Source organism: Hippocampus bargibanti, linkage group LG05 (assembly GCF_051943395.1).
Source record: "Hippocampus bargibanti isolate YZ-2025 linkage group LG05, ASM5194339v1, whole genome shotgun sequence".
Taxonomy (NCBI): Eukaryota; Metazoa; Chordata; class Actinopteri; order Syngnathiformes; family Syngnathidae; genus Hippocampus; species Hippocampus bargibanti.
The window spans coordinates 25580759-25607467 of NC_142738.1; the positions used below are offsets into that span (position 1 = coordinate 25580759).

The 26709-nt window shown below is 39.4% G+C and overlaps 1 protein-coding gene across 1 annotated transcript in view; it reads left to right on the forward strand.

Annotated features, from left to right (window-relative positions):
• cpne2 (copine 2) overlaps window positions 1–25423 on the forward strand; it is a 63989-nt gene extending 38566 nt beyond the window's left edge. Inside the window, exons 11-16 of the mRNA XM_088997465.1 lie at window positions 8877–9010; window positions 16648–16702; window positions 17344–17395; window positions 18446–18579; window positions 21117–21353; window positions 24495–25423. Coding sequence (XP_088853591.1) covers window positions 8877–9010; window positions 16648–16702; window positions 17344–17395; window positions 18446–18579; window positions 21117–21353; window positions 24495–24602 — 720 coding nt within the window. The 3' untranslated portion in view covers window positions 24603–25423. The remainder of the gene's footprint in view (window positions 1–8876; window positions 9011–16647; window positions 16703–17343; window positions 17396–18445; window positions 18580–21116; window positions 21354–24494) is intronic.
• The last annotated feature ends 1286 nt before the right edge of the window (window positions 25424–26709 follow it).

Sequence of the window (26709 nt, forward strand, 5' to 3'; positions counted from 1 at the left end):
AAGGACAACTCTTTTAAAGGACAAGTTGTGTCCATAATTTGTAAAATGGCTTCAAATGACTTCTACTGAGCGTATTTTAATGATTCCACCACATATAGCTATATTTTACGTTTTAAGACTCGCTCTGAATATTCAGGAAGTCTTGTTTTTGAGTTGGTGACAAGTCCGTACGTGACGTCACGAAAAGACCGCCCCCTGACCGAAAAAAGACACATTGTAGCAGTCCTTCTATCACGTCAATGTATTTTGCTGTACATGTTTGGTCTGAGAACCGTGTTGCACCCAAAAGCCGCCAGAAGAGGGCATCCAAGCTCCATATAAAGAATTTATCAGCCTGTGGAAGCAAAGGTGGCCCCTGGAGGTTGCCATTTTGTGCCTCTTTTTTTGGGTGAGAGATTTTCCCCCAATGTTGCCTCAAAATGGCACTTATAATTCTTTAATCGATTGCAAACATGTATGCTTTCCTCTTCATAACTATTTGAATCATATTCATAACTGGATGTATAACAAGAAAGCATATTCTCCGAATCTGAAGCCATTGTTTTGATTCACAAGCAATGCAAGACGTCTTGGCGTGACGTCCCGACCTGGGGGCGGGACTTTCTGAAAATGCCCAATTCGCAGCTCAATTTTTTGGAAGATTTTGGACACTTTAAGTCATTTTTATTGGTGTTTTGCATTTGACTAAAAATACCATACTGCGTGTTTTGGGTATTTTAGATGCTATAAAACGTTATTCTAATGTCAGTTAAAAAACAAAAAAGTGACGTCGGTTGTCCTTTAAGGTTGCACTTGACTCCAACTGTATCTATATACAGTTACGTTTGCCTTTACGACAGTTTACGAATGCCTTGGCTTATGAACTTTTTGGTTTACGAATGTTACATTTATGAAAATTTTACCTTGGCAGAATTTTACCTTGGCAGACGAACTATTTTTCGAAGACATACGGAGCTGCCACAATGAGTGTTGTGTCGTAGGCGAACGAGCCCGTTCTCCTAACAAGAAAATGGTGGACACCGTGTTTGTCCTCTATTCCCCGCCCCCAGTCTTCGGTTAAAGCCACGTGATTGGTCAAGAACGCAGCAGTGGGGGATCGGGGTACAGACAGAGAGAGAGTGAGGCCGTTCTCCAAAAAACAAAATGGTGTGTTTGGTTAAAGCCACGTGATTGGTCAAGAACCCAGCAGTGTGTGTGTGTGTGTGTGAGGGGGGGGGGTTAAACATTAAAAAGAGACAGGCAGACAGGGAGAAAGTGTGAAAACACACGCACACATACACACGAAAGGGAGATGACAGAGCTTGAAACAAAATACAAGTGTGAGAGTGTGAGAATAGTGAGAAAATGGATAGAAAAAATATCCCATATATTTTAACAGTTTTCTATCCATTTTCTCACTCTTCTCACACTCTCACACATTTGTTCAGGCTCCACAAATAACCCGCACAAGTTATCTGTACACTTGATGCAAAAAGCTATCAACCCAGCTCAACAGATCACAATTGATAAAGAACTAGATAAAATTATCACAGAAAAAGCACCTACAAGGGATCATTCCTCAAGAATGTGAAAGAAGCCTATGTTCCTCATCAAGTGTTTAATGCTGAGGAAACCGGACACTCCATACCATCAAGCCGTTATCACAAAGGTAAATAAAATGACTTTATTGTATAGTACAGTTTATTTCTTTAATTATAATACCATAGCACATTTATTATACATAAAATAATGTATATTTTGTGTAGTTTTAAGGCTTAGAAAATTAGAAAGTAGAAAATTATGTTTTATGGGGACCTGGGAACGCATTATTCTCATTTTAATGGTTTCCTATGGCAAATTAATTTTCGGGATACATACTTTTCACCTTACACATCCTGTCTGGGAACCAATTAAGGTCGTAAGCCAAGGTCTCACTGTATCTGGAAGCCTACTGTCTTAACCGTTTAATACACGTGTCCATTATCGTTCTCACTCCGAACGCACCGCATCATCCGACTACATTGTTTGCAAATTTACAAATTTCCATCCCTTCACACAAATATTTTTGTCCCCACTGGCATTTTATCTTACAAATTATTTCTCTGTATGAAGGACGTTTGATGCAGTGCCCATACACATTTGATACCTTCACACCTTTCCTGCCAAATCACACACATTTTGAATGCATTTCGACTTACGACTGTTTGATTTACGACCGTTTTGTCGGAACGGAACCCGGTCATAAGTCGGATGTTACCTGTATATATATGGCTTTCCGAGGGAACATGTAACTGCAAATTGGGCTGCGACGAAATTGAGTGATGTACAGGATGTAAAAATATATATTTTGTAAAAATACAGTAAAGTCTCGTTATATCGATATTCAAGGGAGTCCGAAAAAATATCGATATAACCGGGACTATCGATATATCCGACCCTGTTTGCATGTAATTTTCTCCGTGCGTGCATAGAAATACTATCGATATAACCGGGACTATCGATATATCCAATATCGATATAACGAGACTTTACTGTATATATTTTGTTCTGACATGCAGCTCTTTTAAAGGACAACTCTTTTAAAGGACAAGTTGTGTCCATAATTTGTAAAATGGCTTCAAATGACTTCTACTGAGCGTATTTTAATGATTCCACCACATATAGCTATATTTTACGTTTTAAGACTCGCTCTGAATATTCAGGAAGTCTTGTTTTTGAGTTGGTGACAAGTCCGTACGTGACGTCACGAAAAGACCGCCCCCTGACCGAAAAAAGACACATTGTAGCAGTCCTTCTATCACGTCAATGTATTTTGCTGTACATGTTTGGTCTGAGAACCGTGTTGCACCCAAAAGCCGCCAGAAGAGGGCATCCAAGCTCCATATAAAGAATTTATCAGCCTGTGGAAGCAAAGGTGGCCCCTGGAGGTTGCCATTTTGTGCCTCTTTTTTTGGGTGAGAGATTTTCCCCCAATGTTGCCTCAAAATGGCACTTATAATTCTTTAATCGATTGCAAACATGTATGCTTTCCTCTTCATAACTATTTGAATCATATTCATAACTGGATGTATAACAAGAAAGCATATTCTCCGAATCTGAAGCCATTGTTTTGATTCACAAGCAATGCAAGACGTCTTGGCGTGACGTCCCGACCTGGGGGCGGGACTTTCTGAAAATGCCCAATTCGCAGCTCAATTTTTTGGAAGATTTTGGACACTTTAAGTCATTTTTATTGGTGTTTTGCATTTGACTAAAAATACCATACTGCGTGTTTTGGGTATTTTAGATGCTATAAAACGTTATTCTAATGTCAGTTAAAAAACAAAAAAGTGACGTCGGTTGTCCTTTAAGGTTGCACTTGATTCCAACTGTATCTATATACAGTTACGTTTGCCTTTACGACAGTTTACGAATGCCTTGGCTTATGAACTTTTTGGTTTACGAATGTTACATTTATGAAAATTTTACCTTGGCAGAATTTTACCTTGGCAGACGAACTATTTTTCGAAGACATACGGAGCTGCCACAATGAGTGTTGTGTCGTAGGCGAACGAGCCCGTTCTCCTAACAAGAAAATGGTGGACACCGTGTTTGTCCTCTATTCCCCGCCCCCAGTCTTAGGTTAAAGCCACGTGATTGGTCAAGAACGCAGCAGTGGGGGATCGGGGTACAGACAGAGAGAGAGTGAGGCCGTTCTCCAAAAAACAAAATGGTGTGTTTGGTTAAAGCCACGTGATTGGTCAAGAACCCAGCAGTGTGTGTGTGTGTGTGAGGGGGGGGGGTTTAAACATTAAAAAGAGACAGGCAGACAGGGAGAAAGTGTGAAAACACACGCACACATACACACGAAAGGGAGATGACAGAGCTTGAAACAAAATACAAGTGTGAGAGTGTGAGAATAGTGAGAAAATGGATAGAAAAAATATCCCATATATTTTAACAGTTTTCTATCCATTTTCTCACTCTTCTCACACTCTCACACATTTGTTCAGGCTCCACAAATAACCCGCACAAGTTATCTGTACACTTGATGCAAAAAGCTATCAACCCAGCTCAACAGATCACAATTGATAAAGAACTAGATAAAATTATCACAGAAAAAGCACCTACAAGGGATCATTCCTCAAGAATGTGAAAGAAGCCTATGTTCCTCATCAAGTGTTTAATGCTGAGGAAACCGGACACTCCATACCATCAAGCCGTTATCACAAAGGTAAATAAAATGACTTTATTGTATAGTACAGTTTATTTCTTTAATTATAATACCATAGCACATTTATTATACATAAAATAATGTATATTTTGTGTAGTTTTAAGGCTTAGAAAATTAGAAAGTAGAAAATTATGTTTTATGGGGACCTGGGAACGCATTATTCTCATTTTAATGGTTTCCTATGGCAAATTAATTTTCGGGATACATACTTTTCACCTTACACATCCTGTCTGGGAACCAATTAAGGTCGTAAGCCAAGGTCTCACTGTATCTGGAAGCCTACTGTCTTAACCGTTTAATACACGTGTCCATTATCGTTCTCACTCCGAACGCACCGCATCATCCGACTACATTGTTTGCAAATTTACAAATTTCCATCCCTTCACACAAATATTTTTGTCCCCACTGGCATTTTATCTTACAAATTATTTCTCTGTATGAAGGACGTTTGATGCAGTGCCCATACACATTTGATACCTTCACACCTTTCCTGCCAAATCACACAGATTTAAACACGCCTAGATTTATGCTGAAACTAATTATCACATCACTGTGTAGTACACACCGAATGTATATTCACAGATGTCGCAAACATGTACAAAGAGACAAATGTGTGGACATGTGAAAACATGCATGCCGAATAAACTGTTCTGCTGTGTTCAATCAGACTTAGAATGACTCTAATCCTAAACTCCAGGAAGGAAAACTCTCCTCTCTCAGGGTTGTTCGGCTTTAGGGAACAGAAATACTTCTCGGGAACACTTCCACCACAAAGAGGTTTGCTAGTGCTGCCGGCGTTGTTTTTCAAAGAAGCATTTGGCTTATAAATGCTTCATTTGAGTAGCTAGAACAGTCAAATCATTGCCATTCAACGAAGAACACACAATCTATTAAAAGACCAGGCTTTGTCATTCCTCACAGTTAGTAGAGACACTTGCAAAGCTTTCATTTTATCATGAGAGGAAACTTCCAATATGCATTTATACTCATTCACATTCACGTATTACATTTTTTTCAAAGATAAATAAAGGTCACTAGTTAAAAAAATAAATAACTTGTAAATTAAAAAATCATAAAATTGATATACAATCTTGTTATGAAAAAAACCACCTTGTGAAAGATTCATATGAAATTTCATAAAAATGTCAAACATGAATAGAAGTAAAATTTTGGACAATTCATCAATGCATAAGTGAAGTATGATGTATTTATTTCTGTAGAGTTGGAAAACATAATTGTAATAAAGCATTTTTTTTGTATGTAGGATTTTCATATGGGAGGTGGCAGTATCTAATGATGACATCAAGTGAGAGATGACACGTAAACGACACAGTCTCCTGCGCTGCCACTCAAATTCACTGTTTGGGTCAAATTAAGAGAGAGTTAAAGGACAACCGACGCCTCCGGACAAGTTGTGTCCATAATTTGTAAAATCGCTTCAAATGACTTCTACTGAGCATATTTACAAAGATTCCACCACATATAGCTATATTTTACGTTTTGAGACTCGCGCTGAATATTCCAGAAGTCTTGTTTTTGAGTTGGTGACGAGTCTTCACGACCGAGAAAGGACACATTATCGTAGTCCTTTCATTCACGTCAATGCATTTTGCGGTACTTTGTTTGGTCAGAAAAGTTCGTGTTGATCCGTGTTGATGGCAAAATTAGAAGGAAAACATAAATAATGCGATGGTGAATCTTTGTGTGTTGTGACAAAATTTTTGAGCCAATTTCCACACGGAGCTTTGTCACCATCTTTTTTGGGTGCGACATTTCTCCCCCCCTGTTGCCTCAAAATGACAGGGAATAAATTATTTAATCTATTGCAAACATGTATGCTTTCCTCTTCAGAACTATTTGAATCATATTCATAACTGGAGGTGTAACAAGAAAGCATATTCTCCGAATCTGAAGCCATTGTTTGGATTCTCGAGCAAGGCAAGACGTCTTGGCGTGACGCCACGAACAAGGGGGCGGGACCTTCTGAAACTGACCACTTCCGGTTTCAAATTGAAGTACTTTTTAGACACTTTAAGTCATTTTTATAGGTGTTTTGCATTTGACTAAAAATATCATACTGCGTGTTTTGGGTTTTTTAGATGCTATAAAACGGTTTTCTGAAGTCAGTTGGGAAACAAAAAAGTGATGTCGGTTGTCCTTTAAGGTTAATTTGAAACTACAAGCAGCCTTCCCAGACGCACCCCGTGAATTTGGACACAGCCTCAGTGTCGCAATTACCATTGCAAAATGTGGGCAAATGACTTTTTTTTAATTTACTGCTGCAAGGAACTGCAATTGTTTCAATTCAAACCGATGCTACTTTTTTTCTTCTCTCTCATTTTTACCCCCACACGGTGTCTGAATGGTCTCCTTTTGATATTGTTAACATTGTTTCTTTTAACATTGTTTTGGAAGAAGGAGTGACATTTTTCAAATGTACTGCCAGGACAGCTTTTGGAATATTCCATAATAAGAATACTGTTCGCTATGTTCCCATGTCATTGCTTGTAGAAGGGCGTGGGGGGCTGTCATGTTATGTTTAGTGTATTCTGTGTTAACAATTACAAATAGCTTGGAGCTAGAAAGCGGTTGGAAACAGAATGGTGTCATCTCCCACTGTCACTGAATTCACACTTATCAAAGTAATAATGTCTACACATATCTGAGGGGAAAATGCCACCCCGGGTTGTGAAATGTAATGTTTTCGCAAGATCTAATTAATTCCCCAGATGGCATTGATATGTGCAGTAGAAATAAAATAAATCTTGCATGTCTGTAAGCTTTCGGAGCTTCACGTGGACGGTGGTTGTTCACCTAGGCTACGCTTAACTCATTCACTGCTATTCCCTTATGTAATGACTGTAGTAAAGTCTTGTTATATCGATATCGGTTGTATCGATAGTACTGCTTATTACGATACTATTTCTATGAACGCAAGGAGAAAATTTACATGCCGCAGGATCGGAAATATCGATAGTCCGGTTATATCGATATTATTTCCGACTCCCGAGAATATCGATATAACGATATTACTATATATATATATATATTATATATATATATATATATATATATATATATATATATATATAATATATATATTGTTTTTCTATTTGGACAAGCCCAAAATAAAAGTAATGAACACTTTTAAGCAAAACAATAAATAAAACCTGCTAGATGAAAATCAATTATTTGTAGATCGACGTAATATGGCAATTAAGAGTAGATTGGAAGTTACCCTCAGCACATAAACAGTTATTTCATTGCCTAAGGAAAAACTTGTCACATTATTTCTCACGTTTCACCACATTTTTTTGTGTGTGCGCGCGTATGTCCGCGTGTGTTTACTTGATGCACATGTGGTGCATGCTGTAATGGTGGGGCGGTATTTGAGTTATCCGCACATCGACCTCAAAATGCACCAGCCATCCTGTGTGAAGTTTTTGGTTTTGATGATGAATTTAGTTTCACTGTCATAGTGGCCCTGGAAAGTGGCCAGCGACAAAAAAATTACTTTGACATCCCTGATCTAAGATGGTACTGAAATACAGGAACGCCAGTGAGTTGTATTGAATCCACATTAGACCTCATGTAATTTAATGAGTTTAAAAAGGTTGTATTGATTCTGTGCCTCGCCCTAAATCCATAATGCTATGCTATTTTTCTAAAACGTCTTTCTATTTAAGAAACAATTCGATTTTTCTAAAATTGTCCTTAAAAATTGTATCTTCGACATAGGTCAGTAATTATTTAAAATGTTCAGGATCTAAATGATTCTACCTCAAAAGGGGCTTAACCACTACGAGTTTTTGAGCAGTGGCGGAAACTCCCAATCTGAATGAAATAATTACTGTAGCAACATTTAAAATCTGTTCCTCAAAGAAGAGATAAAACATTTTTTTCACAGTGATGAGGAATTGGATCTCAGAAACAGCCTGTTCGTTTTACTTGATAGAAAACTTGACAAATGGTCCCTTCATCAACAAGGGCAAAATTCTCCAATGTTTCCTCAGATAAGAACAATGGCTCCGGTGTGTTAAAAGTGACATGGCTTTGAAAGGGGCGATTAGTCAAAGGTGTCGATTTGTGAGAAAAAGACCAACTCGCTCCCTGTCAAATGGAATGTCCTTTCTCTCGATGCAGACCAGCTTCTTGCTAAAAAGACCAGTGTCTATTTCAGCAGGAAGGCACAGTATCAGCCAGTATGTTGCCAGGCACCGTGAACCAAATATAAAAAAAAAATGTATATTATGAAGGAAATCTGTACTGTTCGGCAATTGTGCAACAGCATACCAGTGTCATCCTAAGCGTTTTTAGCAGTTCTGTAATTATTGGGGACCAAATTCCTCAAATTCCTCAGCAAGCCCCGTAGCAATACTGTAAGCCAGGCCGTGTACATGGGGAACATTTGTGGGGGGCTCGGGGGTTGTGGGACAGGAAACAATGGTAGAATTTTATGACCAGGATCATCTTTCAGGATGTCATGTTTCATGAATGTGGAAAGCTCGTGATGTCCTCTATCTTGGATGAAAACGGTAGAGCGTCTTGCTTGATCAGGTTGATGATACCCCAAGTGTGCTGATTGGTAGATCAGCTTCCACCACATCTGCTTGCTGTTCGCATTTTTTTACCCACGCTAACTTCTAGTAGATCAGCCTCAAAGAATTATTTTTTGTTTCCATAGGTTGGTATAGACTTCACAGCATCCAATGGGAATCCTCGGGAGCCTTCTTCCCTCCATTACATTAACCCACTGGGAAGCAATGAGTATCTTGCTGCTATTTTAGCTGTTGGACAAATCATACAGGACTATGACACGTGAGTATCCTATGAGTAGGTGGATCATGATTTATTTATTTTAATAATGACCCAAATCCCTTATTTTACTTAACACACTTCTTAGATGACTGTTGGAAATGGCTCTGGAAATAAGTTTGAAATCTGACAAGGTGCTATCATTGCTTGCATGTCTGTAAGCTTTCGGAGCTTCACGTGGACGGTGGTTGTTCACCTAGGCTACGCTTAACTCATTCACTGCTATTCCCTTATGTAATGACTGTAGTAAAGTCTTGTTATATCGATATCGGTTGTATCGATAGTACTGCTTATTACGATACTATTTCTATGAACGCAAGGAGAAAATTTACATGCCGCAGGATCGGAAATATCGATAGTCCGGTTATATCGATATTATTTCCGACTCCCGAGAATATCGATATAACGATATTACTATATATATATATATATATATATATATATATATATATATATATATATATATATATATATATATATATGTTTTTCTATTTGGACAAGCCCAAAATAAAAGTAATGAACACTTTTAAGCAAAACAATAAATAAAACCTGCTAGATGAAAATCAATTATTTGTAGATTGACGTAATATGACAATTAAGAGTAGGTTGGAAGTTACCCTCAGCACATAAACAGTTATTTCATTGCCTAAGGAAAAACTTGTCACATTATTTCTCACGTTTCACCACATTTTTTTGTGTGTGCGCGCGTATGTCCGCGTGTGTTTACTTGATGCACATGTGGTGCATGCTGTAATGGTGGGGCGGTATTTGAGTTATCCGCACATCGACCTCAAAATGCACCAGCCATCCTGTGTGAAGTTTTTGGTTTTGATGATGAATTTAGTTTCACTGTCATAGTGGCCCTGGAAAGTGGCCAGCGACAAAAAAATTACTTTGACATCCCTGATCTAAGATGGTACTGAAATACAGGAACGCCAGTGAGTTGTATTGAATCCACATTAGACCTCATGTAATTTAATGAGTTTAAAAAGGTTGTATTGATTCTGTGCCTCGCCCTAAATCCATAATGCTATGCTATTTTTCTAAAACGTCTTTCTATTTAAGAAACAATTCGATTTTTCTAAAATTGTCCTTAAAAATTGTATCTTCGACATAGGTCAGTAATTATTTAAAATGTTCAGGATCTAAATGATTCTACCTCAAAAGGGGCTTAACCACTACGAGTTTTTGAGCAGTGGCGGAAACTCCCAATCTGAATGAAATAATTACTGTAGCAACATTTAAAATCTGTTCCTCAAAGAAGAGATAAAACATTTTTTTCACAGTGATGAGGGAATTGGATCTCAGAAACAGCCTGTTCGTTTTACTTGATAGAAAACTTGACAAATGGTCCCTTCATCAACAAGGGCAAAATTCTCCAATGTTTCCTCAGATAAGAACAATGGCTCCGGTGTGTTAAAAGTGACATGGCTTTGAAAGGGGCGATTAGTCAAAGGTGTCGATTTGTGAGAAAAAGACCAACTCGCTCCCTGTCAAATGGAATGTCCTTTCTCTCGATGCAGACCAGCTTCTTGCTAAAAAGACCAGTGTCTATTTCAGCAGGAAGGCACAGTATCAGCCAGTATGTTGCCAGGCACCGTGAACCAAATATAAAAAAAAAATGTATATTATGAAGGAAATCTGTACTGTTCGGCAATTGTGCAACAGCATACCAGTGTCATCCTAAGCGTTTTTAGCAGTTCTGTAATTATTGGGGACCAAATTCCTCAAATTCCTCAGCAAGCCCCGTAGCAATACTGTAAGCCAGGCCGTGTACATGGGGAACATTTGTGGGGGGCTCGGGGGTTGTGGGACAGGAAACAATGGTAGAATTTTATGACCAGGATCATCTTTCAGGATGTCATGTTTCATGAATGTGGAAAGCTCGTGATGTCCTCTATCTTGGATGAAAACGGTAGAGCGTCTTGCTTGATCAGGTTGATGATACCCCAAGTGTGCTGATTGGTAGATCAGCTTCCACCACATCTGCTTGCTGTTCGCATTTTTTTACCCACGCTAACTTCTAGTAGATCAGCCTCAAAGAATTATTTTTTGTTTCCATAGGTTGGTATAGACTTCACAGCATCCAATGGGAATCCTCGGGAGCCTTCTTCCCTCCATTACATTAACCCACTGGGAAGCAATGAGTATCTTGCTGCTATTTTAGCTGTTGGACAAATCATACAGGACTATGACACGTGAGTATCCTATGAGTAGGTGGATCATGATTTATTTATTTTAATAATGACCCAAATCCCTTATTTTACTTAACACACTTCTTAGATGACTGTTGGAAATGGCTCTGGAAATAAGTTTGAAATCTGACAAGGTGCTATCATTGTCTGTCCATAAACCTCAGTGTTTTTACCATTTATATATTGAAACAGTGACATTCTGCTTTGTAATTTTCATACATCAATGTGAGCCATGGAAAAAATATCAAAATGTTTTGTGTCCTTCCCAAAAATCCGACTTAAAAATGACCATTTATGTAATGTGGCTTTTTCCTCCAGTGATATCATGGTGGAGGAGTCTATGTGTCCAAATGATCCTCGGTGCTGTGTTGTCTAAGGCTTTATTCCCCTCCCCCATGGAATTAGCCAATGCCAGCAGCTCCTATGTGAGAAAACTTCCCCTATGACACACCTGTCAAAAAACTTAAGGCCCAGGGGTCCGATTAAGCCCTCCACAATATGGCATGATTTATTAATTTTTTTCGTGACCAGTGAAAGCAAATATGACTGCTTCTTGCTAAAGTACAAAATTGAAAATAGCAAACATAAAGACACTTTTAAAAATGATGACATCATGCAAGCTTTTTTTTGTTCTCATCACCCATTTAAACTATATGTAATGTTTGTACATTTTTTTTTTCAGACAAGCTTTTCGATTATGCACATTTTTTGCGAACATTTGCGATGTACATCTTCCATTATGTGAACTGCCTCAGGCTGGCTAAGCGGACAGATCAGTTCTGTGCTTCTCACGCTAGTCAACCATCATTGGCTCTTTCGATGAAAAGGTTTCTTCAGCCATCAGCTGTACTTCTTTGAAGGTGTCGGACGTTTCGCTTCTTCTCCAAGAAACGTCGTCAGCAAACTAAAGTCTTACTGGTAGTTTAGGCCATATATATATATATATATATATATATATATATATATATATATATATATATATATATATATCCCTACTGTCCAGGTGCCGAACTCTGCTTTAGACACTGGTTTAGATATGTGGACGATACTTTTGTCATAATTAAAAAAACAAGAAATTCAATCCTTCACAGATCACCTCAACTCTGTAGACATCAACATTAAATTTACTCGTGAGGACATTAAAGAGAACCAACTAGCCTTCTTGGATTGTAAAGTAATTATAAAAGAGGACAGAGCGCTAAAAACAGAAGTCTTTAGGAAGGCTACGCACACTGACCAATACTTACTTTTTGACTCTAACCACCCTTTACAACACAAACTAGGAGTTATCAGAACCCTCCAGCATAGGGCTAAACTAATACCAACAAGCGTTGAAGGTAGAGAAAAGGAGTCAAAACATATCAGGAGAGCACTCACAAACTGTGGCTACCCTCAGTGGTCATTTAACAAATGTCAGAAAGAAAGAATACGGAATGAAACCAAAAATTCTGAAGATACAAAAAGGAGAGGAGTAGCAATACCTTACATTGCAGGAGTTTCTGAAAAACTACAGTCCTTTGGCAACACAAAATTCCTACTTATTTCAAACCGATAAACACTTTAAGGCAAAAATTAGTGCATCCAAACGATAGGTTGCCAAATGAAAAACAAACTAATGTAGTATATTCAATACATTGCAAGAATGAAAGTTGTAAAGACTCAACAAATTCAACAAATGGGGAGACTCAACAAATTCTCCAAAAAAAGACTTTATCAACATCGCAGGGATAATACTGGTGGGCCTCAATCGGCAGTTCATATGCACCTAAAAGCTCACAACCACTCATTTGACGACAATGAGGTTAAAATCTTAGCGAAAGAACATAGATGGTTTGAAAGGGGAGGAAAAGAAGCTATTTTCATAAAACAACTAAATCCTTCATTAAACCGATATGGTGGGGTGAGGTTCAGTTTGGATCGTTCATACAATAGACTGCTTAGGCAACATAAGATTAGTAATATTGATGAGGTGATACCGGTGGAAGTGGGGCAATCAGGCCAGTCGTTAGTCAGACCAATAGGAACAATCAATGGAGCTGCAGGGAGTAGTCCTCTGCTCCCCCTAACCTGAGAGCAGGGACCTATCATAGCAGAGTCCGGCACCGCCATGTCTGGACAGTAGGGATATATATATATAGGGCCTAAACTACCAGTAAGACTTTAGTTTGCTGACAAAGTTTCTTAGATAAGACGTGAAATGTCCGACACCTTCAACGAAGTACAGATGACGGCTGAAGAAACCTTTTCATCGATGGACCACTCCTGTACGACTGAGAGCTTACACAGACACATCATTGGCTCTGTACCTCCTGTGATAGTTGTGCCGTTTTTGTTTTTGGTTGTTAACATTTAAATGGACTTCAGAATGACTTAAAAAAGGATATTGCTGGCAGTATAAGCCTCCCCAAAACCCACATATGACTCTGTTTCTCCACCATTGCAGAAAATAAAAAGCTGATGTCTGTGCTGCCAGAAATTCAGCTTCAACAGAGTGCTTTTTACAATCACAGAACAATTTTAACAGCGGCCTTCTGATAAACTTGAGTTTTCTTGAGTTTTCTTGAAATTGGAAAAAAAAAGCACCACCAAATCCAATGGTTGCTCTCCACGGCAACATGCTGTTGTCTGTGCAGCCTCCACAAATGCTTCTTCCAATCCAATAATTCAAATTGATCATCATCAATGTAGTGACAAACTGTTTCCGAGCAATGGATTTCTGAACAGTTCAAGGCAATGTGATGACACCCTTATTACATTGTGTCGGTTTTTGTTACACTGTCGTTGCATCTGAAGGATTCAAGGTCACGGGAATGCAATGTTGGTTTTAGGCCTTGCGGCTTACTTACAGAGATTTCTCTCGATTCTATGTTTTGACCAATACCATGGAACATATGAAGCATGCCAAAGTTTTTCCAATTGTACGTTGAGAAACATGGAAAAATGTTGGCCTATTTTGCTCTTGTGGCTGTTGGCACAACGGTGAACCACACCCTGTACCTTTTTACAAACAACCAAGCAATACTCGTTTTCTGCTCACGTATGACACTTGCATGTTTGCAGTGAACCTGTTCGCCTGTTTACTGTTCCAAGGATTTATGTATTTATTTGTCTATTTATGTCTATTTATTTATTGTCTGTTTATTTATTCATCTTTGAGCAATCCTCAACTTCAAAATAAGAGAATATTTGCAACAAGTTTTAACAATATGGAAGTGTTTTCAATTGAAACGTGGTTGAAATTCAGTTTGTGTTTTGATTTTTGAAATATTGATTGGAATTAGAGTGGGCGGCCCGGTAGTCGCGTGGTTAGCACGCCGGCATAACAGTGCAGAGGTTGTGAGTTTAAGACCCGGTCCGGCCTCCCTGTGTGGAGTTTGCATGTTCTCCCCGGACCCGTGTGGGTTTTCTCTGGGTCCTCTGGTTTCCTCCCACAGTCAAAAAATATGCATGGCGGGGTGATTGAACACTCCAAATTGTCCCTGGGTGTGAGTGTGAGAGTGGCTGGTTGTTTGTCTCTGTATGCCCTGTGATTGACTGGCAAGCAATTCAGGGTGTCTCCCGCCTGATGCCCGAAGACGGCTGGGCAGTGACGTGTGGTGAGGTTCAATGCTGGTCGTCATCACAGTCAGATTTACAAACATAAGAACTCCACAGAGTAGCTTATTCACCATTTGATTGGCAACAGTTAACGTGTTTTGTTTAAAATGTCATGTCAGCATTCTTTATAATCTGTATACAAACTGTAGCATAGAAAAAAAGAATTAAAAAACGTGATTATCGTGTTAGGTTTACTTATAAATGAAATCCAAGTATCTCTGTCTCAATGGAGATCACTGCCAGTGAAGAAAGTCGTCCTTGATCAGTCTTGTTCCGACTGTATGTTTTCAGTCTTTTGTGCTGAGAATGACCGCTCCACTGCTGCTGTAGTAGCTGGAAGAGTGAGCCCGAGCTGGAGCAACTTTATCGCTTCAGGAATAGTTTCAATGAGATCCTTCTTGGCCAAAAAGCAGAGAAGCTGTCCAGGAGATTTACATTCATCCCTCACCGTTTGTGAGCTATACAGTCCGGTGTTGGTCTTCCTTTAATTATTATCTCCTGCTTCGATTGAAAGTCCAGTTTAGTAGATAGATAGATAGATAGGGTCATTGTGGCTGACATAGGCTCCAGCACCCTCATGAGGAATAAGCGGTATGGAAAATGGCTGCATGGATGGATGGAATTGGGGTTTGCACTTTTTAACCTAAACTGAAAAGGGTTTTATCTCTTCAACGACTTAAAAGGACAACCGACGTCTCCGGATAAGTTTTGTCCATAATTTGTAAAATGGCTTCAAATGACTTCTACTGAGCGTATTTTACAAAGATTCCACCGCATATAGCTATATTTTACGTTTTAATACTCACGCTGAATATTCAGGAAGTCTTCTTTTTGAGTTGGTGACGAGTCCGTACGTGACGTCACTAAAGGACCCCCTTGACCGTAAAAAAGACGCTTTGTAGCGGTCCTTCAATCACGTTAATGTATTTTGCTGTACTTGTGTTGTCTGGGGACCTCGTGTTGCACCCAAAAGCCGCCGGAAGGCCAGAAGAGGGCGTCCACGCGCCATATAAGGAATTTATCAGCCTGTGGAAACAGAGGTGGCCACAGGAGGTCGCCATTTTGTGCCTATTTTTTTGGGTGAGAGATTTTCCCCCAATGTTGCCTCAAAATGGCACAAATAAATTATTTAATCGATTGCAAACATGTATGGTTTCCTCTTCAAAACTATTTGAATCATATTCATAACTGGATGTGTAACAAGAAAGCATATTCTCCGAATCTGAAGCCATTGTTTTGATTCACAAGCAATGTAAGACGTCTTGGCGTGATGTCACGAACTAGGGGCGGGACTTTCTGAAAATGCCCAATTCCCAGCTCAATTTTTTGCAGATTTTGGACACTTTAAGTCATTTTTATTGGTGTTTTGCATTTGATACTGCATGTTTTGGCTATTTTAGATGCTATAAAATATTTTTCTGGTGTCAGTTAAAAACCAAAAAAGTGACGTCGGTTGTCCTTTAATCAACAATATACTGTTTTTTTTACCTGCACACTGTCATTTGCACTTTTGTCAAAGCACGGCACTTTTGTGACCTCTGACAAGAAATATAAAATGTACACTCCAGAGAAATCCTAATAACATTCAGGCATATTTTGTGCCTTCATTCTTTTCTGCCTTCCATTTTTTTACATCCCCCCCAAAAAGTTGCATCTGAACGAGAAACTCTTTTACAAAGTGTGCTTTCTTGCATTTTAGTGCTTGATTGCTCTCAATTCATTGCACTGTTTCAAAAGCAGGGCACCATATCTCCACAGCTCTCGAAATGCTGCGTGTTAAATTTTGATTTGGAGGAAAAAAAGGATTAACTTTTATTCTCTAATCTGTTATCATGGTTTCTTCCTCAGTGACAAAATGTTTCCTGCTCTGGGATTTGGAGCCCAACTCCCTCCTGACTGGAAGGTAAACGTGTGTGCCATATCGATACATTTCCTTCATTATTATAGTATAACAGTGGTGTATGGTCATGCAGAAACACACAGAAAACTGTAAGTTACTCTATGCACTTGCATGTTCAAATTATCGTGCAATTGTTCACCCATCTGTGTTTGGCATTGTACTGATGAAAAGGACAAGAGACACGCTCGCATGCACATACACACGCAAACAAACACGCACACTCATGCGAATGGGGTGCTACAAGAGGAGTGTTCACTTGGCATACATTTGCATCAGTGCTGCACTGATGTATTTTGTCGCCATATACTGTATCTTCCACCGGTGTAAATCGTGTGGAGAGTACACACGTATAAAGCTGCTTACTAAAGAGAGCGTGTTAAGCCCGGTGCAGCCCCACAAATTAGCATTTCAGTAATTTTTTTGAGGAGGTTGAGATTTGCTTATGTTTAAGATGTTTTTAGGGGCTACACTGGTATAAAGCACATGTGAACGCTCTACGGGGAGCAGCCCCGGTGCTACACCAGAGTAAACGTTGCTGAATGAACACTCATAGGTCAGAAATTGACAGCATTTTTCCACCCCAAAATAAAAAATGTTGACTGAATTGCAATGTGAGTCTGAGCTTCTCCTTATTGTATTTTTAGGTATCGCATGAATTTGCAATCAACTTTAACCCCACAAACCCTTTCTGCTCAGGTATGTACTGATTATGTCGATGAAGACAACGCAACATTTGCGTAGCATGTTTTATTTTGCAACAATTTGAAATGAGACACATGCACAAGCAACAGGCCTTCACAGCAAAATAACCACTCACACACACATTCTACAGTAATTAGAGCAATTACCAATAATGTGCTGTATGAAAAAAAAACATTTTGCAACTAAATATATAGTCTTTTATTGACATTGCTAGGTAGCCATTCTTTAAAATGTCCTTTTGATGCCTTTGACATTTGCAGGGAGTCTGAATTTTATTTTTATTTTTTTCCTTTTTTTTCTCCGCATGTTCATTGAATTTCTGACGGTGAGGATGTTGGTTATCCAAATATAGGCTGGAGTCGATGAACAGTTGCTTTGCAGGTTTTCTTTTTCTTTTCTGCAGTTTACGATTCGATTCAGGATCTTCAGATTCCGTCAGGAAGCCCAGAAAAAAATAGTAGTGAAAATATCTAGAGACAATATTAGTGGCGTGGATACATGTCAATCCTGGAAACAAAGAAATTAAAATTAATATGTCATTTGACCCAGTGTGGCTGGAAAAAGTGGGAGTGCATGGTGAGACCAGACAACTGGCACCCACCATTGTCTTTTGTCTCAGCTTTGATGTGATGGCACCAACACAGATACTTGAGATAACTCCTGTGGTGTTATATATGTCCTCTGGAGGGGTCCTAAAAGTGGTGGAAAAGGTGCTTTGAACAGATCCAACTAACAGAGTGGGGCTAAAAGTCTCACTGTGGAATACATTCCTGAACACACTGAACAGAGGCCTAATTTGAGTTTCATCAAAAGTCAAAATGAGTTTCCTAAAATGTCCCTGTACGATGCTGTGCAATTCCACATCACTGCAATTTACAAATATAGTCCCATAATCATTCAATTAGTATCACTCCCTTTGCTGTGGCTGCATGTGGAACCCTTTTATAATGAATCGACAGCGATGTATCCGAAGATGAATTAAAATGTTTTTCTTACCTCAACTCTTAACCCCCACCCTCTTATCACTTCCCTCGCACCAACTAGGTGTGGAAGGTATTGCACAGGCCTACTCGGCCTGTCTCCCCCACATCCGTTTTTACGGGCCGACAAACTTTGCTCCAATTATCAACCACGTAGCCCGTTTTGCAGCCCAGGCCCTGCAACAAGAAAAAGCAGCGGTAAGTCACAACACAAATGTATTACAGTGATACCTCAGTTTACGAACTTAATTGGTTCCCAGAAAGTGTGTGTAAGGCGAAAAGTTTGTCTGCCAAAAATTAATTTCCCATAGGAAACCATTAAAATGAGAATAATATGTTCCCAGGTCTCCATAAAATATAATTTTCAACTAAATAAGCCTTAAAACTACAAACAATATACCTTATTCTATGTACAATAAATGTGCTATTGTATTGTAATGAAAGAAATACACTGCACTATATAATAAAGTCATTTTATTTATCTTTGTGATGGTCGTTGATGGCTTGATGGAATGGGGTGGCAGGTCAGAGGAAATTGCTGTTTGGAAGCGGTCACATTCCATAAGGACTGTAATTAAAGAAATAAAATGTACTGTATAATAGTCATTTTATTCACCTTTGTGATGGTCGTTGATGTAGTTGTCTTTTGATGATATCCGAGTGAAGTTCTTTTGTGTCCTCTTCGGTTTAACAGTAGCCTGTGGTGGGGTCTTTTTCGGTCCCATGATAGCAAAAGTACTACACTCGATAGCAAACCACGTCTGCACTCAAAGGGTGTGTGGAAAACTAGTCCGCCAGCCGCGGTGGCGGTGTTCGACCGTGTGGTTTGGTGTTCATCTGCGGAAAACTAGTCCGCCAGCCACTTTGGCGTTTGTTTTTTCGGCCGAAAACTAGTTTGTATGCCAAGATTATATTCTCGCAAATTTAATGTTCGTAAGGCGAAAAGTTTGTGAGCTAAATTGTTCGTAAGCTGAGGTATCACTGTATTTGCTTATCATGATCATATGTGGTCGTTCAATTTGCAATTGCATCTAAAATATGACAGCATTCACAAACTAGATAGAGATTGTCAACAACTCATAAAAAACTTGCAGAACCACCCACACTCTGCAAATCGACTCAAGTAGCATTCGGCTGTGTTACTTACTACATAGCCGGCACAAGGTCCAAATAGCAATGTTTAGTCCCTTGGATAATGAGCCTGCGGCTGACTCTGACTAGTGACTTGGTGTAGTTGTATGATTGCCACAAACACACACGCACACACACACACACACACACAAACACACAAGCTGGCGTTCCAAGCGGTTTGTATGGCACAGTGTGTCAGCGACCCAGGCTCTCCGCGTGATAACCACTCTCAAATCAGAGCTGCTGTTTGTCGAACGAAGTGACAAGCTTCAGAGCCCCCAGGGTGCGCTTTCGTCTGTAACTTCAATTGGAGCTTTGACTTCAGTCTGTCTTCTTGACCTCTGTTCACAACAGAAAATTGTCTTGCAAACTCATTTTACCCTTGTGGGGGTGTTCTTCCTGAGAACAAGTTCATATTTGGTTTAAGGCTGTCCGTGACAATGGAATAAATGTTTCATGTGAAAAATACAGGCCTGTAATTTACATGTTTTCGATTGTGGTTCTCATTGGGGGTACGTGAAGGCCTTTGAAGGGGTTTCTAAGATTTAAAAATATATTTAATAAGTAGCCCGACTGAGAAAACAAAAAGGAAGGAATAAGAATCAGAATAAAGACATAATGAGACACTGTAAATTGGTGCTTTGCTTTTTTTTCAAAAGCAAAATAGCAACTGCTCTGTTATTCTATTTCAACTGTGAACTAGTGAACAGTGAGTCACTTTGCTAAAACATTAGTTTACAAACATTAGTTTTACAAATGAAATTGTGATCGTCCGTGTATGATAAATTAGGCACCGTCAACATGGAAATTGGTTCAAAAATGAGGACATCTGGATGCTATGATCAGGAAGCAAATTTTGGTATGGTATCTAATGTTTAATCGGCACCGTGCGGTCTGAGGAGGCAGATTGTGACCTGCATCTTTCTCTGATCTGTGCTGTATTGTCCATAATTTTGTCAAAAATGTTATACCTAAATAATTATGGAATATATCGCAGACTCAGAGCATGAGTAATGTGTTGAAGTCGTTGGCTCGAGGGGTAACACATCTATCTATCTATCTATCTATCTATCTATCTATCTATCTATCTATCTATCTATCTATCTATCTATCTATCTATCTATCATGATTTAGTTGCATTAAGGCTTGCGATTGACATCATCATGCACAATTATGAAGGCAACATACTGGATGCCTACTGTAAAATAAATTATACAGTAATTTTGACACTTTAGCGTTTAACTGAAGCTGCATTCCTCTTTTCTCCAGTTTGTTTTTCTCTCATTTAATGCCACCTTCATTTGTATGCCTGAACAGATGGTGTGGGCTGTAGTGTGAACGGAGCCCAACTTGCTATAATGCTGATGTGGTTACATTTCATTTTCTTTTTCCTCTTTACTGGGTTCTCATTTTGACTCTCACATTAATTCTCTTCCCCATATTCTCTCCCAACAATCCCGGGCACATACTGCCGGATTTACAGCATGTCAATCATTCGAAATGAAACTGACTGACTTAATGAGCGGAAGTGAAAGTCAAATTTTGAGTTTTTCCTTTTTCTCTCTTTCCTAAATCCTCCTTCTACAAATTGTCTCTCTGTGCAGCAGTACTTTACTCTCCTGATTATAACAGACGGTGTCATCAGCGACATGGATGAGACGCGTCATTCAATTGTTCAGGCATCCAAGCTGCCCATGTCCATAATCATCATCGGCGTGGGCAATGCGGACTTTGCTGCTATGGAGTTTTTGGATGGAGACGCCAGCATGTTGAGGTCCAACACCGGCGAGGAGGCTGTTCGAGACATTGTTCAGTTTGTCCCCTTTCGGGATTTTCGTAATGTGAGTATTCACTTTAGCCTGATCACTGCCACATTTGCATGGTGTCTAGAATCGGATGCAGAGATTAATTGTACAATGAGATTTTGCCCAACACAACACACATTCATGAAACATTTACAGTGCAGTTTCAAAACTAACCACGAATCAATTACCATTCTGGATTCGAAATAAATCCCCCTGAATGTGTAGTCAGTTCATCTATTTCAGGGATCAAATGTGCACCTCAACTCATTCATGGGCAGTCAGTTTTATCAAATTGGGAGAGTCTGTGCTCACCATTTTTGGCCATTTTGACAGATTTCTGAAAGCCAACAGGAAAATACAATCTCTATCTACAGTATGTGAGTATGGAACCTACCAAAAGAAGGCTTAAACCAGCATTTCTACCTGTCGCCATTATTTTATAAGCAGCACTTGAATGTTGGGAGGTTTCCTGAAACTACTCCAAGCAAGAAATACAAGAACATTTCTGAGAAAAAGAGCTTGTTGTGAAAGGATGCATTTCAAGCAGGGCATTCACTTTGATGCAATTTTCGATGTATATTTTTGGGTTATACGGAGTACAAATCAAAGAAGCCGTTGGGCTCATGAGACTACAGTTGGCTCAGTGGGTATTGAGGAGTAATAAAAGGCACAATTTAGAGGAGTGGTATACAAATGTATGCTTGTGAACAAGCAACATCTCAAAGTTACAGTGGATGTTGCCGCCGCAGCAACTACTTCATCCCAGATTTAAGGACACACAAACAACAGCAGTGAATAATTCATGAGGGATTTGACACACACACTCTACTGACATCATATACTGTACTTGTAGAAATATTACAATTGATCCAACGATCATCAAGTATTGATTCCAACAACATTACCTGACAATCGTTTATAGGGGAAGACAAATACAACTGAATCGTCTTGTCTTTTTTTGGTTAAACAATCAAAATGGGCTATGCTCATGTGATACAAGTGCAGCGTGTCCTTCCGGAAACAAATTCCTTGTGTGTTCTACATACGTGGCAATAAAGATTCTGATTCTGAAATTACTGTACTTTTGTATAAATGACAGTAACATGGCCCTTTTTCGCCTGCAGCACGTTTACATCAAACTCTTTACATTAGCAGTGTTGTACTGACAATATGAAAAAAAAAGGCATGAAAACAGTCCACCGCATTGAACTCGTCATCCATGTCCACCTGTGTATTAAGGCGGCATTATTTGCTGGCTACTGTGGACATCAGGCCTCGGTCCTACTTTAAGCTATGGCCTATGTTGAGATATTTGAGAGCGATAAGGACTTTAATGAGGAATATCATTCTGAAATTGTATCTTACCACATGCATAGAGATAGTTATCAAATCATCTTTCATTTGAGAGGTGCACATCACAAGGACTCAAAATCCCCCACAAATCCTCAAATACGTATGTTAGGTTTGTTTACTGAAGTTCTTGAAGGACAACCAACACCATTTTTTTGTTTCTTAACTGACATCAGAAAAACGTTTTATAGCATCTAAAATACCCAAAACACGGAGGCCGATATTTTTAGTCAAATGCAAAACACCAAGAAAAATGACTTAAAGTGTCCAAAAACTGCCACGAATAAGCTCGAAACTGGAGATTTTCAGAAAGTCCCGCCCCCAGTTCATGACGTCACGCCAGGTCGTCTTGCCTTGCTCAAGAAACAAAACAATGGGCTCACTGAGTTCAGATTCGGAGAAGATGCTTTCTTGTTACTTATCCTGTTATGAATATGATTCAAATAGTTCTGAAGAGGAAAGCATAATAGTTTGCAATCGATTAAAAGAGTCCTCCCATATTGTTGGGTTATTTTTTATCGTTCGCCCTTGGTTCATTGCTTCGACGGGTGTTGATGGAGATCGATGGTTAAATCATCAGGGAGCCAGGACTTGAACAGAAAGTTGATTTAATTTGGAGAGCACGGGCATTGTAGTGTCGCGGAGGAGGGAGCGCATGGCGAGAGAGAGAGAGAGAGGAACGGGCTGCAGGAGTATTTATGCGGTGCATAGCAATGACGCGACAGGATGTGACGTACTAAAAGTGCGACATCGTGTAAAGGAAGGCAGGATATGACATACGAGGAAGTTCAAAATGTAAACAAAGATTACAGAGCGATGTTTAGAGATGTTTGTATGGCGAATTACCCTAACACATATCAATTCGAGCCGTCAATGACACCAACGTAGCGTCCCAGAAAATGCACAAGAGGGCGCCCAAGCTATGTTGGAAATGGGCTGATTTGTCTGCTGGGAATTTGTGTTAGCGAGTATCAAATAGTAGTCTTGGTGCAACACACAACGATTCACCATTGCGTTATTCATGTGTTTTCCTTCTAATTTCGCCATCAACACGAAGTTTGCAGACTAAACAAAGTACCCAAAATGCATTGTGTGTCAGTCACAATACCTACAGTCACGTCACGGTACGTATCGTCACCAACTCAAAAACACGACTTCCCGAATATTCAGCGAGAGTCTTAAAACGTAAAATATAGCTACATGCGGTGGAATCTTTGTAAAATACGCTCAGTAGAAGTCATTTGAAGTGATTTTACAAATTATGGACACAACTTGTCTGGAGGCGTCGGTTGTTTTGATGTCTGTGATTTCAAATAGTATCAGGCTGCAGCAGGTGAAAAAAGGTGCACCCTCATAGTGTCTACTTGCAAGAGTACATTGAATTTCAATCCAGTAGTCTGCTGCGTTATACTCTGATCTGGGTGATAGTATCCGTTCTGTGTTGCATTTAAAGAGAAAAAACTCACACAGGATATTTCTGCAAACAAAACACAAGTGCAGTCAGAATTGTCTGTCTTTTGTGGCCAAATCGAATGCTCCATCGAAAGTGAAGCCATGGCTCCTTTCAATCAAATAAAACCTCAAGAGGAAATGCGATTAAAAAGCCCACTCGCATTTCAGTCACAGATGCATATTTTGTCATGTTTATCATAGTTGCTTGGTGTTGACAACACTAGTGAAGCCTGTACCACCGGAGACAAATCCCTGGTGTGTTCTCCATATGTGGTTAATAATGATGATTCTGATTCTCATGCACGTAATACGATGACCCAGAAATGGTTCACTTCCCTGTTGGACATATGCTGGCCTGTTTTCTCCTTCACTCAGGCACCAAAGGAGACACTCGCCAAGTCTGTCCTGGCAGAGCTGCCTCAGCAGGTCACTCAGTACTTTAAACAAAGGAACCTCCCACCCGCCAACCCTGCGCCGGAGTGAGATGAGTGCGAAGATGACAGCTCACACTGTAATAGTTTGTCAACTGCCAGTACAAATTGAAAGTCGTGTGTGTCTGCCGAGGGCAAATACCTCAAATGAGGAAGACGTCCTTGCCCTTTTTTTTTTTTTTGCTTTTATCGAGAACTCAAGTCAGTCCTTTTTAACAACTGTGATAAAAACATGTTTGAACCACAGCTAGAACACTGGCCGTTTTCATGGAAATACATATTGTTTTTTTAAAACTTTTTTATTGTTTAGTGGTTTGAATTTTGCACATGTCTTGTGATGTATGCTGTGTGATTCTTACAACATTGTGGTGTTAAGTCTGCGTGGCTGTAATCAATATCAGTGGTTGTATGAAGCTTTTTTTCAGGTAGCGTGGTCAGATTGAAAGAAGTCTGATTTGCGGTAGACCACATGTTCCTTAATTCGAGAGCAAGAATTTGGTGTGGATAGAAGGAGGTGACTGTAATGCAGTGGCAGCTGTTGCATTAAAACGCATGCCAGCTGTGGAATGCTGCTCTTTAACATGAAACCATTTTTCCAGTTCAGTGTTAGAGCTTTGGTTCATCCTGCATGTTGCCAGTCACCGTTTACAAATGAACAAAGACCATAAAACGCATGTGCGGTTGATTTGCATTTTGTCCTAACAGATTTTTGTACAGACTATATTTAAACAAACTTTTTTTTGCAACTTGAAGGTGTCAATATTTCAGGAAGGTGAGTTAGAATGTGCACGAGCAGTTTGCGATAGTCTGAGATTGCACTGTATATTTCTCGATGAAAAGGTTTCTTCAACCGTCATCCGTACTTCTTTGAAGGTGTCGGACATTTCGCTTCTTATCCAAGATGCTTCATAAGCGAACAATTTTTAGTTCGCTGAAGAAGCATCTTGGATAAGAAGCGAAACGTCCGACACCTTCAAAGAAGTACGGCTGACGGCTGAAGAAACCTTTTCATCGATGGACCACTCCTGTATGACTGAGAGCTTACACAGATGTACTGTATATTTATGATGTTGTCATATGTATTGAAAAGCTAACAGTAAATATTTTTATTGTATTATGCAGTGCAGATTTGTGTAATTATACAATTATTAAAATATACATTGCAGTGTCTCTGATCTAAATGTGTTTCGGTTCATTTTGTAAGTTTGTGTCTGTGGCAGCACTCAAGCTCAAAAACAAAACAATGTCTTGTGGATGGTTGTTTAACATGGGTCGACAACCCAAAATGTTGAAAGAGCCATTCATTCCTTTTCCAAACAACTTAATCCTCACAAGGGTTGTGGGGGGTGCTGAAGCCTATCCCAGTCATTTTCGAACCGGTTGCCAGATAATCGCAATGCACACAGAAACAAACAACTATTCGCATTCATATTCACACCCCGGGACAATTTGGAGTGTCCAATCAGCCTGACATGCATGCAGTGACATGCGATGAGGTTCATGGCTGGTGAGGCACTGACGTCATCACAGTCAGATTTACAAACATATGAACTCTACAGAGTAGCTTATTCACCATTTGATTGGCAACAGTTAACGTGTTTTGTTTAAAATATCATGTCAGCATTCTTTATATAAACTGTAGCGTAGAAAAAAGAATTAAAAAACGTTATTATCGTGTTACCTTTACTCATAAATGAAGGCCATGCACCGCTCCTTCTGAAGAAATGCATCTATACCTTCTTTGTAGAAGCCTTCCTTATCGTTCTTCAGTTTTAAAAGTCTCTATTTATTTTAATTTAGATATGTAATCCTCCATTCTGAAAAGCAACACGAAAAAATGACTTGATGGTTGCACTTAACTTGCTAACTGTTTACCGTAGCTTGCTGTCACTAATTCTATTATTCTTCAGCCGAGGAGGCGCAAGAATCTCTGTAATCACCAGCGTCCCCTGTCATGAGGCAGGAGAACTGTGTGCCTCACGTATGCACAGTTTTGATAAAAATAAAATAAACACTGTAGTACAGTGTCTATAATGAAAAGTGACTGTACATTATATACACCAGCTAAAGTGGAGAAATTTAGTTCATATACTAAAAGTGTTTGAACACTTTAATAGCGATGTGCAGAAGGACAGCAATGCGGTCTCACTGCAGAGCAA